General features: G+C 54.2%; 1 protein-coding gene across 2 annotated transcripts in view; it reads right to left on the reverse strand.

The window, feature by feature from the left end:
• LOC116954089 (nuclear factor of activated T-cells, cytoplasmic 3-like) overlaps positions 1-14,809 on the reverse strand; it is a 148,431-nt gene that overhangs the window by 75,838 nt on the left and 57,784 nt on the right. The window contains exons 4-8 of one of the 2 annotated variants that reach the window (XM_032974516.2): positions 14,349-14,736; positions 10,155-10,807; positions 9,020-9,182; positions 3,743-3,832; positions 2,265-2,374 (exon numbers count right to left, since the gene is read on the reverse strand). In XM_032974516.2, coding sequence (XP_032830407.2) covers positions 2,265-2,374; positions 3,743-3,832; positions 9,020-9,182; positions 10,155-10,807; positions 14,349-14,736 — 1,404 coding nt within the window. Of the gene's footprint in view, positions 1-2,264; positions 2,375-3,742; positions 3,833-9,019; positions 9,183-10,154; positions 10,808-14,348; positions 14,740-14,809 lie in introns of both variants that reach the window. The other variant, XM_032974515.2, reaches the window with a different exon arrangement.

Consider the following 14,809-nt stretch of genomic DNA (forward strand, 5'->3'; position numbering starts at 1 on the left):
AGCCACAGCGAAATGAACCTCAAAGCGGGCAGCGCACACGAGAAGCGCCCCCCCCACCCCCCCCCCCCCCACGAGCGAGAGTGAAGAGACCCCCGCGCGTTGGGGAGAGAAACGCGGGGGAACCCACCGTTCCGATTCGGAGACAAAGAGGCACGGGGGGAACCCACCGTTCAATTCAGAGAGTGAAGCATGGGGAACCCACGATGCCAGAGGTCGCTCGGGAGCAGTACGTTGTGATGTTAGCAGATGTGCTATTTGCTCATCACGAAGGAAAGATATCCCCCTTGGAACCTTCTCCTTTGTTAGGGGTACAAAGCTGCTTCTGTTGAGATAAACATCTCCGTCCGTCAGTTTCCCCTCGTCCAGGATTCCGGCGCTCTTTCACAGCCACAACGTCAACGTAACTTCATTTCGCCTTCAGCTCAAAACCCAAAACACACTCTAAAAATGTTTTTCTTTATCTCACCGCTGAATTCCTATCTCAACCCATCTTTCCCGATGACACGTTTACACTCCCATTCGAACGTTTATCTCGGCCGTAAACTGTTAAGCTACTTCAATCATTGTGATCTTGGCGGATGGAAGGATGGGCAGATGAGTGGTCTGTGAGCGTGCCAGTGAGCCGGCCTGGAGAGGTGTGACAGTAGGAGAGGTTTGACAGTCGGCTAGGTTTTGATTTAAAGCTTTCGTGACTGCAGGGATTCATATTCTTGGTTCTTTACGGTAAAGTCACCACGTAGAAGGGAAACAATAAAATAATAAAAAATATAAAACAATAAAATTCTCACGACGTTTCGACTGCAACGCAAGCAATTATCATTACATTTTTATTATTTCACTGTTTCCCTTCTACGTGACTTTACCGAAAGAACCAAGAATATAGTCGGCTAGGTATGACAGTAGATGTATGACAGTGGGAGAGCTATGTACACTGCAAAAGACTTTCAACATACGTACGTAAAAAGGCTCCCGCAATCAGCCCACGCTGACATTTCTTCTCCGCCAAACGCCTCTTCGCTTAGAACCGCAACCTCAATGCCAACTCCTCGTTTAAGAGTTTAAATTCCGCACGCAAACGGAGGTTTGGCGACGGCAAGAGGCGCGAGATTGTGACCACTCGATCGGCCCGCCCCACCATGCGAGATCACCGTACGGTGGGGTGCAATGCATGACGGGAGGACTGATCCAGAGGTCACAGTGGCGCTTTTTGTTGTCCAGAATAAACCTCACGCGGCACGTATTTATCCCGCTGATTTGCTTGCCAGAGCTGCCCAGAGCAAACATCTTGCCCGGCATTGCATTCGACTCGAGGAATGGCGGTGATTGTCGGGAGAAAGACGTTATCCACTCGTACGCTGTGCAATGCTCTCAATGGAAGCTGCCTGGAAGCTGCCCCTCCGCTCAAAAACACGCCGATTCATCCGAGCCGTGTGCTCGCGAAATGTGGAGGCTTGCGATAAGGAACACCAGCACCGGTCGTTTAACTGGGTTCTGTCCGCAATGCACGCTCTGGCCAGACAGACATACTGCGCGTTCATGTTGCGATTGCACGGATAGCGCATCGCTGTCGTGCATTCCCACGCACGCGACGGCGACGCTTCCCCCGTCTCCGTCGTTTGCCGTCCCCCCCCCCGGCACCACCGGCACCACGGAGTAGCGCGGTCGTCTACGTTACGGCACGAAAGAAGTTCGACGAAGGCAACCCGTAAGCGGAGTTCGAAAGCTCGCGGACACTTGAATGCCGGAAGGAATGAAGGCATTTAAAAGGCTCCCCTCTGGCAAGGGAGGATGTGCATTCGCCGGGTGACGTAACCTGCACGCCCGTCCGCTGTGCGCGTGTGTAGTGTACTGCTCGTTTGTGCGTATATATATGCGTGTTGACATCCATGTTACAACCTCATGCCACGCACGAGTGTGTGGAGAGCGGTGGCGCAGCGGTTAGCCCAGCGACCTGAGTTCGACTCCCGCTCACGGCCAGCAACACCGGTGACGAATATCCGAACCGGTCCTGGGCCTACCCTACGTCTACGCAGCCTCAAACGGGTGCCCGGTGCGTCTGCGTGTCGTAAACATCTCCACTGGGGAGACAAAGGCGGCCGGGCGTGGCGTTGGCCACCCCACTAACCTTGTGCGCTGTTCCGGCCCTTCATTAGGCACTCCGCAACAGCACTTGCCCCAACAGCTTAAGGCTACACAAGGGGGGGGGGGGGGGAACTTTATGTGTGTGTGCGCACGTGCGCGTCGATACTGTGTTTGCTGCTTACCAGGCGGTCATGCCGTTCTCGGGCAGGATGGGGATCTCCAGCACTTTGGTGCCTGTCAGCACACACTCCTGGCTCGGGGTGGCCACCGTCTTCCCCGTGATGCGATGGACCTGCGTCCACACAGCAGCAGCAGCACAGAAACAACCGCAGCACAGCAGCGGTAGCACGGAAACGCAACAGCGGCAGCACAACAGGGTTTGCATCATCATCATAATTAATATTATTATTGATGAGATCCACTTATGATGATGATCGTCATCATCGTAATCATCATCTCCACACATGCATCGTAATTATTAAGCCACACTCATCATCATTATCATCAACAGAGACTCATCATCGTCAACATTGTGGCAGGGTTGGCGGAATAGGGGCAATGCTTTGTGATGCGGTCTATATTTTGGTGGTAAGCCAATGGTGGTTTTTTTTTTATGGGACTGGTCTCCATCAGAGAAATGTGGAATTTGCTTCCGGCAGTGAAGCACAGTGCCCATCGTGACGAGCAGCGTACGATGCTAACTTCAGCAGGGCTCTTACCCGGCTCGGTAAAGGGAAAAGTATTGCTATTTTGAGTGCAAACATTTACATGCATATTGAGATGGATCTGCATTTATATGCCATGAATATTCCACATTGTATATTACCGATGTTGTTTTTACCAACGTAACTACCATACGAAGTTATTATTATTAGTCATTACATTACGATTTCATATGCCGAGTTGGAATTACCATTTGACACATTCCATTAATATTTTTCGATATAAATAAAATGTCATTAAATTAATATTTAATTGATGACCGCACAGTTGGAACACCGGTGATACAATTCGCTCATAATAACAATAACAGCATTTAATATTATACAAAACGAAATATCGCAATGAAAATTGCATCTCAACCTCTGAAGAACCACAGCCAAGCTGGAAAGGCAGCAAGTCATAAGCCAGTTGCTACCAACAACTGCCAAAGCTATGCAGTCCTCTATATATATACACACACACATGAAGGCGTCTTCATCCAATTAAACGTGAAAAAATGCGTGTCAATTGAATCGGAATCAGAACATTTATTTACACTGGAGGAATCCGATGAGCCATAAAGCTCTTCTTTTTCACAGACGTCCAGTAGGTGCGGGCAAGAACGTCACAACAACAGTCAGTTACAAAAACACGATTGGAGTGCAAAGCACAAGGTAAACAAATCACCCAAACACGAACAAACACAACAACTAAACCATCCTCATCCTCCCAGGCAAAGCCCACTGAGGAAATTAACTTATTTTTCAAAGGCGACGTCGCATTCGCAACCAATGAAGCCGCGAGTGATAACGCCTCCGTCGCCTTAAGCACGCAACGCGCGCGCACGCAGGTAACCTCCGGCCGCCAGAGGTTTACCCGTGCCGCAAAAAAAAATTTAAGAATCGTAAAAACAAAAATCTAATAAATTCGTTCTTTTTAAAATGACGGCGACAATCACCTGATAAAAGGCGTGCGGCCGCAACAGCCTCTCGTCCGCGGTGCCGATAAACATCTGCAGGTTCAAGGGCTTCTGGGAAAACCCGACGAGCTGAGGGGGGGGGGGCAGCAGAAGGGGAAAGGGGGGGGGGCAAGGGTCAACGCGTACACGTGCACGTATAATCGCGCGGATGTCCCGGTGATCGTTTACATTTCTGTGGCGCGTTGCGGGATCCCTTCGTTAGCCACCACAGTTGAAACACTTTCAAGAGAGCAGCTTTTCTGGGAAGGGAGTACCGCCTCCCCAACCCACCCCCACCCCCCGGGTGTCGGCCGTGCAACGGTTGTGGGACGAAGATGGGGAGCGGCAGAGTCGCGTGGCGGCATTAGCGGCCGGCGTGGGCAGGCACGACCGCCAACCGCCTTCAAATTTTATAACGTCGCGCGGAATGCACCCGGCGTGGTCAAGATCTCAGAAGCTACGCAAGGTTTGGGCCTGGACAGCGAGCGGACGGGCGGCCGCCGCACGTGCCACTGTTGCCATCGGCTGCTGCCAAGCGGTGGGCAGCAGAGGGCAGCAGGGTCCAGCAACATCGATTGCTGCGTCGTACTCCTGCGTTGCCACGTCTGCTCCCCCCCCCCCCCGCACATTCACCAAAGGTGCCGCCGAGTGACCGGCGTGATGAAGTATGGCAACGATAAACCCCACACGGTGAGGGCCCTCACCCGGCATTGTATCGGCGAGTACGTTCAGAAAATATATTCACTCATTGAATGTGGACACGGGTTAGAAACAACAAGGCGGCATGACGAATGGTTTATCGAACGCAGGAGGCTTTTATATACGTGTGTCGCAGAGGGAAAAGGAGAACGTACAGACAGAGATAAGAAGTAGGAACACAGCCATAAAGGATTATGAACAAGGTGACATTTGGCAGTTGATAAAACCAACATAGGGAAACCCTTTCACCAGATTTCCAGCGGCAAAAAACCGAGCACTCGTCGTCAGGTCCAACCATATCTGGCGGCACGCTTCGTAGCAGCAGCCCGTATCACCTGAAGTTTTAGACAAGGAATTCGAGGTTTAGACAGGAGGACGTGTTGCGGACAGCCTGTGGTAATTCCAGCCGACGCCGAGTCCGTGGCTATCGTGGCTACGGTCGACCAAAGCAGTGAAACGTTTAGTCGGCCACTGACCAAATAAGTCAAGGGACTGTGATTGATCCTGTAAACCGGCGTTTGCACTATTTCACGTACAACGAGGGAAAAAAAAATCGAATTTAATTGAAGATAACGATGTAGCCCGCTTGTCGCATGCCAGGCGAGCAACACGGCTTGGCTGGTTAGCTGCACGTTATTTACTTGCGCACAGCGCGAATAAATAAATAAAAACTTCACATCAAATGAAAAAGGAAAAAGGACTCTCGCACAACGGCTCATAATTTGGCAGCGGCGCTATTTTGATGTTGAAACGCGGCGCATGCCTTTCGAATTATGCCGCGATAATTATGAGCAACAAAAATCAGCCGTTGTAACGTTGCATGCGTCTGGAAGCGCGCGCAATGTGTGCGCGCATGTGCGCGCGCGTGATCGGAAGAGGCCAGGGCATGTTGCTCTTTGGCATTTGGCACGGCGTGCGGGGTGGGGAGCGGAGGCGCAGCGGTTAGCTGCACTGCGCGAACAACCCGGCAGACACCCGAGTTCGATTCCTGCTCGTGGCCAACACCATGTGACAATCATCACAACCGGCATTGAGCCTCCCCTAGGTCGACTCAGTCTCCAAATGAGTACCTGGTGCGGTGTGTAAACATCGCCACTGGGGAGACAAAGGCGGCCGGGGGTGGTGCTGGCCACCAACCCCCTCGTGTGTGTGCCGTGCCGGCCTTCACAGGTGAAAGTCGCTAACGGCACTCAGCACCCTTCATTATAAAATGAAGTCAATTAACAAAAAATTGGCCCAACTTAAAAAAAAAAAATCTATTTTAAATCATAACAACTTAAAACGTAATTTTTTCACTTAAAATGTATGTTTCAGATCCTGTCGTGTTTTGAGGAGAAAAAAATCATTGGCTTGAATTATGAGGAGTGCTAAAGCTCCAAAACATGGTTATAATAATTGACTAAAAGAACCCGCGTGTTTGGATGAACTGCCAAACGTTATCCAATTTAATACACACAGTCGTGCATTACTGGGTTTTTATATCTTCTTCATGAAGCGAATTCTGGCGAAAATTTAAAAAATATATATTAAAAGGGCAATATGGAGGAAATTCAGACTTGGCAAAACAAGGCTCCCAAATGCCACGGGCGTTACCGACGGATGCGCTGAGAGCTCGTTTAGAGACGCAATTCTCATGTTCATCAACGCCTCCGCAAGCGAGGCACACAACATCTCGCCTCCGTGGCGACTAGTGAGTGGGGATGTTTATCCTTTTCCCATTTCCAATGACTTGCACGCACGTCATCGGCTTTTCTTCCAGTTCGGGAAGAAAAACTGAAGTAGCCCGTGACAGACTAGTTGGGGCGCTGAGTGCTGTTAGCGAGTAGCATCTAATGAAGGCCGGCACGGCACACGAGGGGGTGGGTGGCCAGCAACCACGCCCGGCCGCCTTTGTCCCCCCTGTGGTGACATTTACGCTACCGCACCGGGTGCTCGTTTGAGGCTGAGTCGACTTAAGGGAGGCCCAGGACCGGTTCTGATGGTCGTCATTTGGCGTTGGCCGTGAGCGGGAATCGAACTCGTGTCTGTGCCGGGTCCGTCGCGCAGCGCATTAACCGCTGCGCCACCGCCTCCCACAAGCAATCTCAGGCCAATGGCTTTTCGATTGTCCTTCACGCATTGCAGTAGGTAGGTTATTTTTGTTTGAATACCGCTACAGTCCAATCCAAGCAAATCCACCATCAATGTTTGCAGTCACCAAGCCAGTACACTTAATGAGCTGCCTCTAAACATGCCACTGTTGATCACAGTGCTGTACCGCTCGACAATGACGAACCAAATTCCAGCTCCTTCGCTTGTTTCCTTTTGGGGATTGTTTGTAGAATCTGCGATGTCCAAAAGACGTGCAGAACCCGGTGTAGACCCGGTCAAACGCTAAACAGCCTACGGCAAAAGCAGTGCCAAATGCTAAAGGGACGACATTCCCCGGCCTCTTCCGATCACGCACGCACCTCACGCGCGCACGCAAGTTAATCGATATCTCGCACGTAGGGTAAAAATTCGAATGAAATAACTTTATCGGAACCGAGGCTCCCACGAGGCCGTGGCAGGGAGGGCGCGTGTGGGGGCACAGTTGTTACGCCGGCTATTGTACAGTTGCGGGCGTGTCGCTACGGTTCTCTGCGGTGAGTAACAATGTCCTTTGAAAAAAAATGACACTGCTACGCCTCTCGATCACCGAATGCTTTATAAGCACACGGGTTGGGATCTCCGGAGAGATGGGATTTTTTTTTAGACTCTTTTCAGAGGGTCGTGGGTGAGGGGGTAGAGGATGGAGATTAAAATGAGCCCACAGGAAACTAAAAGGTGAGAAATGAGGACACTCTGAAGACGAACGCAGCGTTGATCGCCAACGCCGTAACGAGTCGTGCCACTAAATATTTTAAAGTGCACTGTGCACGTGTGTCTAGATGTGGCTGAGAGACACCCACGGCGTGTCGAGATGTGGCTGAGAGACACCCACGGCGTGTCGAGATGTGGCTGAGAGACACCCACGGCGTGTCGAGATGTGGCTGAGAGACACCCACGGCGTGTCGAGATGTGGCTGAGAGACACCCACGGTGTGTCGAGATGTGGCTGAGAGACACCCACGGCGTGTCGAGATGTGGCTGAGAGACACCCACGGCGTGTCTACATGTGGCTGAAAGACGACCCCAAAATCATTATATTTTAAATTCCTCATTTACCTCCTTCAACAAGCTGGGTGACAAATGCTGATTGTGTTGATGACTGAACGTTTCAATACAGAGATCCTACGAACAGTAGGCTGGATACTGAGTCGGTAGCCAGCACGGTAGTTGCATGCATATTCAACATAACTATACTGCAGTATAACTTCCAATGCGGTGGGCGAACTTTGCGGATTCTACCTGCAAGCCAACCAGCAACAGCCGGCAAGTACTCGCGAGCATGAACACCCCCCCCCAACTTCCAGAGCGCGGCCGCCCCTGCCCGACGATGAGATCGCACATCCCACAATCCCTTGCGAGGCTGCCGATCTACGGCACTCACTCCATTGCTTAGGCGCTGGAGCGGGCCCCAAACAGCCAGGACGGCGACACGGAAAGAGGACAACAAATTATGATAATTAATCTGGACGACCGGGCAGGTGAAATATGAACCCCCTGCAGTTACGTTTCTGTGGAAATTCCCCCCCCCCCCATCCCCATCATTTTTAATTTTTTCGCCACAACTCAATTTTGGTTTTCTCGAAAAAATTGTTCATTTCCGATTAGACGTTCCCGGCGTAAAAACTTGGGGGAAGGGGGGGGTGAGGGGGAGATTAAGGGGGAACTAAAAATGCTTCCCTGGACACCCCATGCCATTGGGTCCCATGCCGCGCCAGTGTTTAAGCCCCGCGTGGAGGTGCAATCTCTTTGAAGTGCGAAGGTTGGTGGATCGTGGAAGCACCTGGAAGTGTGGCTGCGGGAGAATTGCAGAAGAACGAGTCGGATGCCAGGGTGGGCGAGACGTTAACTACCTCGCCTGCTATACAGGAGGTTGTGGGTGCGATCCCGACCCTGGTGCCTGTACATTTGGAGTTTGCGTGTTCTCCCCGTGGTTGTGTACATTTTTTTATCCGGGTCCTCCGGTTTTTCAATCCACATTTAGAATCAACGTCACGCGTTTAGAGTGTGTGGCTACTGCTATAAATTTCCACGCGATTCGCTATCATTTGTGGCCAGGTGGCTTCTGAAAAAGAACTACACAGCTCAGTGAGCCTTACCTGGTCAAATAACAAATCGTTTAGTTTCAGTTTAATAGTTTAATATTAGCACGCAAATCGCTGTGATCGTGCGATAGAAGAGAGTTGGGCGAGGTGGCGTACACCTGTGGTCCAAGTGCTCTGCACTACGAAGCCGGCAACCCGAGTTCGATTCACGCTCATCGCCGCAAAACACTGCGGCGAATGACTGAACCAGTCCTGAGCCTTCCCTAGCTCGACTAGACCTCAAATGAGTACCCTGGTGCAATGTGTAAACATCAGGCGTTGGGGGAGACATAGGTGGAGGATGATGACGAGGATGATGGGGAGGACGAAGTTGATGAGGCGGAGGGTGAGGCGCACGCGGAGGGTACCTTCACCACGGGGTGCCCTCCCGTGGTGGCCTTGACGGCACCGCGGCTGCCCTCCGTCTCGTAGTGCGCGCGGTGGTGCGACTTGGGCTGAACGTCCACGCGCAGCTCGTACGGCCCGGCCGCGCTCGGCAGCTGCCAGTCCAGGGATGGCAGCGACGTGCTCCTGACGCGAACGAACCACGTGGCACTCCGCATCACGATCGTCGCTTCGGTCGTACAACGGCCCCGGCAGCAACTTCCGTCTCATACGGCCCAAATTTCACGCGAAAGCCACCAACTTCGAAACGGCCACGCAAACGATACCCTGCAAGAGCTTCGCTGCTAAGTAAAGATTCTGATTCCACTGCGTGTCGCTGCGAGCGTCTTAGCCGCGCCAATCGGGTACTAGAGGAGAACAGTTTGCGTGCAGCACAATGTCCGGCGCTCCGCGTGCTCCGCCGTCGGGACAATTGAACGGAACGCCACGTGGCACAGCCCTCAGCAACGCGCACTCACACACACGGTGGGGGGGGGGGGGGGGGCACACGGCGCGACCGGGAGGGAGCCTACGCAGTGGTATCACAGGGGAATGCGTCCGACCGGGTGACACTCTGCGTTTCTAACTTTAGCACTCTCAAGTCGCCGCCTCTGTCACTGCAAGGGCCTTCGCTTGCCGTGACGGAGGCGCGTGCGCGCTAACGCGTGGCCCCGGTCAAAAAGGTATCTGAAAGTCGCGTTGGGCCCTCGGCAAGGAAAGGATTCTGGACACTCGGCGGTGCCTTTGCGGCTCGGCTCGGAAAAATAGCGAGTGGATAACCCACCGTGCCGGGAGCGACGCGTGCTGGCACGGTTCAGATGTGGCAGTGGAAAAAGGGGCGCTTGCTAAGGGTAAACACTGGCGAACGGGTGCACCGGCAGATAAAAGGGGTGACACGGACAATCACCCAGAGTGCGGAGGAGGCTCCGTGGTTAATGCCCTACTCTCTAAACTCGGCCGTGGAAAACATCAGTGAGCCAAATTTTCAAACTGTTTCTGGACACCACTTCAACCACCTGCACTGACCAGCACGGCGTGGGAGGGGGGGGGGGGCCTTCGTCCACCCGGCGGAAGGACAAAGGGGCGCGACGCAGCGCACGACGCAGGACGAGCGCTCACCTGAAGAGCGGCATGTGGCTCGCACCTCCGCAGCTGCCGGCGCCACCTCCACCACCACCACCACCTCCTCCCCCCGACACCTTGCTCTTCCACGAGAAGAGCGGCGGCACCGCCAGGAAGTTGTCTCCGGCCATGTGCAAGGCGGGCGACGCCAGCACGGGCGGCAGATCTTTCTTGGCGCAGTGCTGCTGGAAACTGTCGCACGGCGAGTCCCTCTCGTCGCCAACGCCGCCGCCGCCGCCGCCGCCGCCGCCGCCCGCCGAGGCCTGGTCGAGCGACGTGCGGCGCGCCTTTGGTGGCACGCTCTCCGAGATGTCCAGCACGGCGGCTCCCGGCACGGGCCCCAAGTCGGGAGAGGCGCCGGTCGGCGAGCAGCTGCCCCCGCCGCCTCCTCCTCCTCCTCCTCCTCCTCCACCGCCGCCGCAGCCGTTTCCGGGCGGCACGGGCGTGAGGAACGGAGGGCCCGCGGGCTCGGCCAGGCCGAGCGAGCGGGGAGACGGCAGCGGGGAGGGAGTGCGCGACGGCGAGGGGGCCGAGGCGTCGGCGCCCGAGTGCCGTCGCTTGCCGCACGGGGACGAGGGCCTCGGGCTCAGGTAGTTCTCCTCCGTGATGCTGGTGCGCGGGGAGCCACTTGGGGAGTGACGCGGGGATACCTGCGACGCACGCGCGCGGGCGCGTCAAGAGGCGTCACTGAAAATGGCCTCTCGCGAGCGGCGGAAAGCGACTGCGGTGGCCGTGCGCGTGTTTGTGTGCGCCAGTCATCTCAATCGGTCAACCCACGGCACCACTCGCCAGCGGGCATTCGACACTTCACGTGGCCTTAAAAAGCGCACCTAGCCTGGCACGAGTGCCGCGGTGACATCGCCGCCACTCAGTTGCGAATGGGGCGGGTTGTTGTTGCTGCGATTGGGTTAACGTGCTGTTCGATTCCTACACTTCTTTTGAGAGGCGAATTTATTTATTTACTTATCCGGCACCGGGGACAAGATGGCCGCTCGCACGTAAGCGCCTTGGCTGTGCGAGGAAGAGGAGGATGACGCACGCGACATGCCCGCAACGGGCCCCGCGGGGGCTGAAGTTGGACTGGGGAAAGCCCCATTTCATGCTTTGCACTAGAAACCCCGTGCCAGCCGCGCTACGCTACCACCCTACGATACCACCCGCACGACACCCCCCCCCCCTCCCCACCCCGCGGCCCCCCTCTTTACACAAAGCCAACACCGGTGTTGAATTTGTTGGCAGAATTCGTCGCGGGAATATTCGTCGACAAGTGTCAATTTATCGTAGGTCGTGGTGACTGCGAGCAGAGGCAAAGCATCGATCCTGAAGGTGACTCCGGCTGCCGACCAAAGAGTGAAGCGCGACCGACTGTGACTAGATAAAAGTTGACAGTCTGAATGAAGGCAGAGGCTCAGAGAGTTTAGTGACGTTATTAGAGACTGCAGTGCTCCGACGAATATCAAACATGGTAATTGTGTGTGTGTGTGTATATATATACATATTTCAGTTTAACTCGTGGTTTCGTGGTAATTAATTGAAGGTGGAGGGGTTACCAGCCCCTCGCACCCGTCCAGAGCCCCCGTTTAGCCCCTGTGGTGGACACATATGCCATGAGGGGAGGAGCCAATCAAAATTGGATCTCCCCCCACAGCACTGTCCACGACAGAGTTGCCCGTCCGGCACCGCGAGGAGGTAGGGGGTTGTTTTGCCACACAAAGGTCCTGGCAAGGATTATTCAGCATCGCCTTGCCAGGCACGCTGAGGAGAGGCTTGCGGAGCCTCAATGCGGTTTCAGGATAGGGCGGTCCTGCACAGATGCCATATTTTGTGTCCGTCTGCTACAGCAGAGGTGTAGGGAATTCCAACAAGACCTACATCTCTGCTTTATTGACCTGGTCAAGGCCTATGATACCATCAGTAGGCCTGGGCTCTGGGTCGTTCTTCGTGCTTTTGGCGTACTTGACCCTCTGCTCACGATCATTAAGGACCTTCATGATGGTGAGCGGGCCCGGGTAAAACTACGTGGCCGGGAGTCAGAGCCATTCCCTGTACACCTTGGGGTGCGACAGGGATGTCCTCTGGCTCCCACATTATTTAACATCTATTTTGACCACGTAGTTCGTGAAGCCTTCAATAGCTGTACCGGGGGAATCTCCATATGGTACAGATACAATGGGAGGCTGATCGATGCCCGGGTGCGGTCAAGGGATGGCTCCCTATTGCTCAACCACGTTATGTATGCTGATGATTTGGAAATAGCTGCTCAGTCAGAGGAGGAGTTGGAGCCGCTGCTGCTGAGACTGGAGCGTGCCACTAATAGGTGGGGCCTTACCATCAGCCCCACCAAAACTAAGCACCTGCCTGGATATTTTGTACCATCGGACACTCCACCCCCACAACTCCCGATCGGTGATGGGGCAGTTGTGGAGAGAGTGGAGAGTTTCCCATACCTGGGCAGTGTGCTTATGACTGGCTCCAGTTTAACAGCAGAGGTCTCACTTCGAATCAGTCGAGCAGCAATATCTTTTCATCGGTTGCGTAACGCTGTGTGGAAGCTACCTGGTCTGTCGCTCCGCACTAAGCTTCAGGTCTTCTCGGCCACGGTCATTCCCTCCCTTCTCTACGCTTGCGAAACGTGGACCCCCCTAATGGAACATCTTCGCCGGTTAGAAACATTTAGGCTGGCCTGCCTACAATCCATCCTGGGTTTAACCAGACTGGATTGTGAGGAGCTCACAAATCCTTGAAAGATCTGGGCAAGGTCCCATCGGTGAGCTCCTCCGGCGGGCAAGGCTGCGATGGCTGGGTCATGTAGCCCGCATGCCCAGCCACCGCATGCCGAAACAGCTTTTGTTCGGCCGGATTGAGGGGGCAAAGCGGGCACGGCACGGGCTAGAGAAGAGATGGAGTGATGTGGTACAGGAGGACGTGGAGCTGAGTGGACTTGCCGATGACTGGTACCAGCGGTGTCAAGATCGGCCTCTGTGGAGGAGGCTCGTGAAGGATGCTACTGGGCAGTTGGAGGTAGTCGCCCTCCAACAACAACGGAGGGCGGAGGAGCGACGCTCACAACAACGAGCGGAGCGCCAGGTGGCTAAAGCACAGCAGGTTGGCACAGTAGGGGGCACAGGTGGTGCATCAGCCAGTCATCTCAGTCAGTCGACCCGTGGCACCTGGGTCTGCCCCGTGACCTCCTGCCAGCGGGCGTTCGACACTTCACGTGGCCTCAGGGTGCACATAGCCTGGCACAAGCGTCGTGGTGACGTCACCGCCACTTAGTGGCGAATGGCGGTTGTTGTTGTTGTTATAGACATATACACTGAGATCACCGATTGATTCACCTGATGTTGTAGCGGGCAAAAACATGCGATTGCTTTTTATATTATAAAAATATAATAAGCAATATAAAAAGTGGAAAAAAAACACAAATATAAACAGCGAAAATCACAAGCGAAGCATGGAACCCACAATGCAATGCTACATAAGTTAGTGTGCAGCACCGCAGAGCATAACAATACTGTCCCCATAATAAAGGTTTTTGGGTTAGATCGCGTAAGTATGAATGTGTCGAAACCCTCCACCACCCGACACGGCCAATCAGAAAGGGATTTGTCACGTAAACAAAACGCCAAATAGTTCACTACTTCAGCCCACCGGTGTATTGAAGAGTAAATCCACAACATTTACAATCTGAGTACAACGTTTCGCTGGTAATTACATCCAGCATCATCGGGCGATTTGCCAGAAAATGTCGTGGATTCACTCTTCAACACACCGGTGGACTGAAGTAGTGAACTATTTGGCGTTTTGTATACGTGACAAATCCCTTACTGATTGGCCGCGCTCTAACCCAAAAACCTCTATTATGAATAATATTGGTTGCGAAAGCCTACGTGTTAAACATAATAATACTGCACAGTCCAGTGTAGTACTTTACTGAGAGTGCCTGGCGCGTGATGTTTCCGCGCAGCTTAGAGACGCGGCTAACGACAAATCAACAATTGCTCTGCACGCGGTTCAATCCATTTAAATGTTGCGGGGGGGGGGGGAGGGTGATCTACGCGGGTCACAGCAAACCCATAACAGAGGCAGAAGTAATGTGGACAGTAAACCCGTCCAGATTACTTCTGCATTACAACGACAACGTACAATTGTTACGCGCCAATAACGTCACAGATGTCTCTGGCTGCCCACCTGCAGGTGTGTGCCGTAGGACGGAGGCTGCTGTTGCTGGTGGTGCTGTTGATGGTAGTGCTGCTGATGCTGCTGCTGCTGTTGCTGCAGCTGCAGCTGGTGCTGCTGGTGTGGCAGGTGGGCCCAGGCTTCGTCGAGCGAACCGAGGTGCGGGGAGCCGCCGGGCGAGGGGAGGGGCGACGCGGAGAGGGGCGACGCGGCGTGCAGGCCGATGCGCGACGTCGCCTCGTTGAGCTCCGCCTCGACGTCGTCGCACGCGTACGAGTACGACTCCAGCGACGACGCGTCGGAGAAGCAGCTGCGGGACGACACGCTGCTCGCCGGGCTCAGGCTCAGCGCCGACTCGCGGTAGAAGCCGTGCTCCAGCGACAGGTACAGCTGGTCGCGGCTTCTGGTGGGAAGGGGGGTACGACGGGGGGGGGGGGGTAGGATGGGGAGGGGGGCCCCTCCTCCGTGAGGAT

This window comes from Petromyzon marinus, chromosome 54 (genome assembly GCF_048934315.1).
Source record: "Petromyzon marinus isolate PM22_M1 ecotype Great Lakes invasive population chromosome 54, UKy_Petmar_22M1.pri1.0, whole genome shotgun sequence".
NCBI classification, from domain to species: Eukaryota; Metazoa; Chordata; class Hyperoartia; order Petromyzontiformes; family Petromyzontidae; genus Petromyzon; species Petromyzon marinus.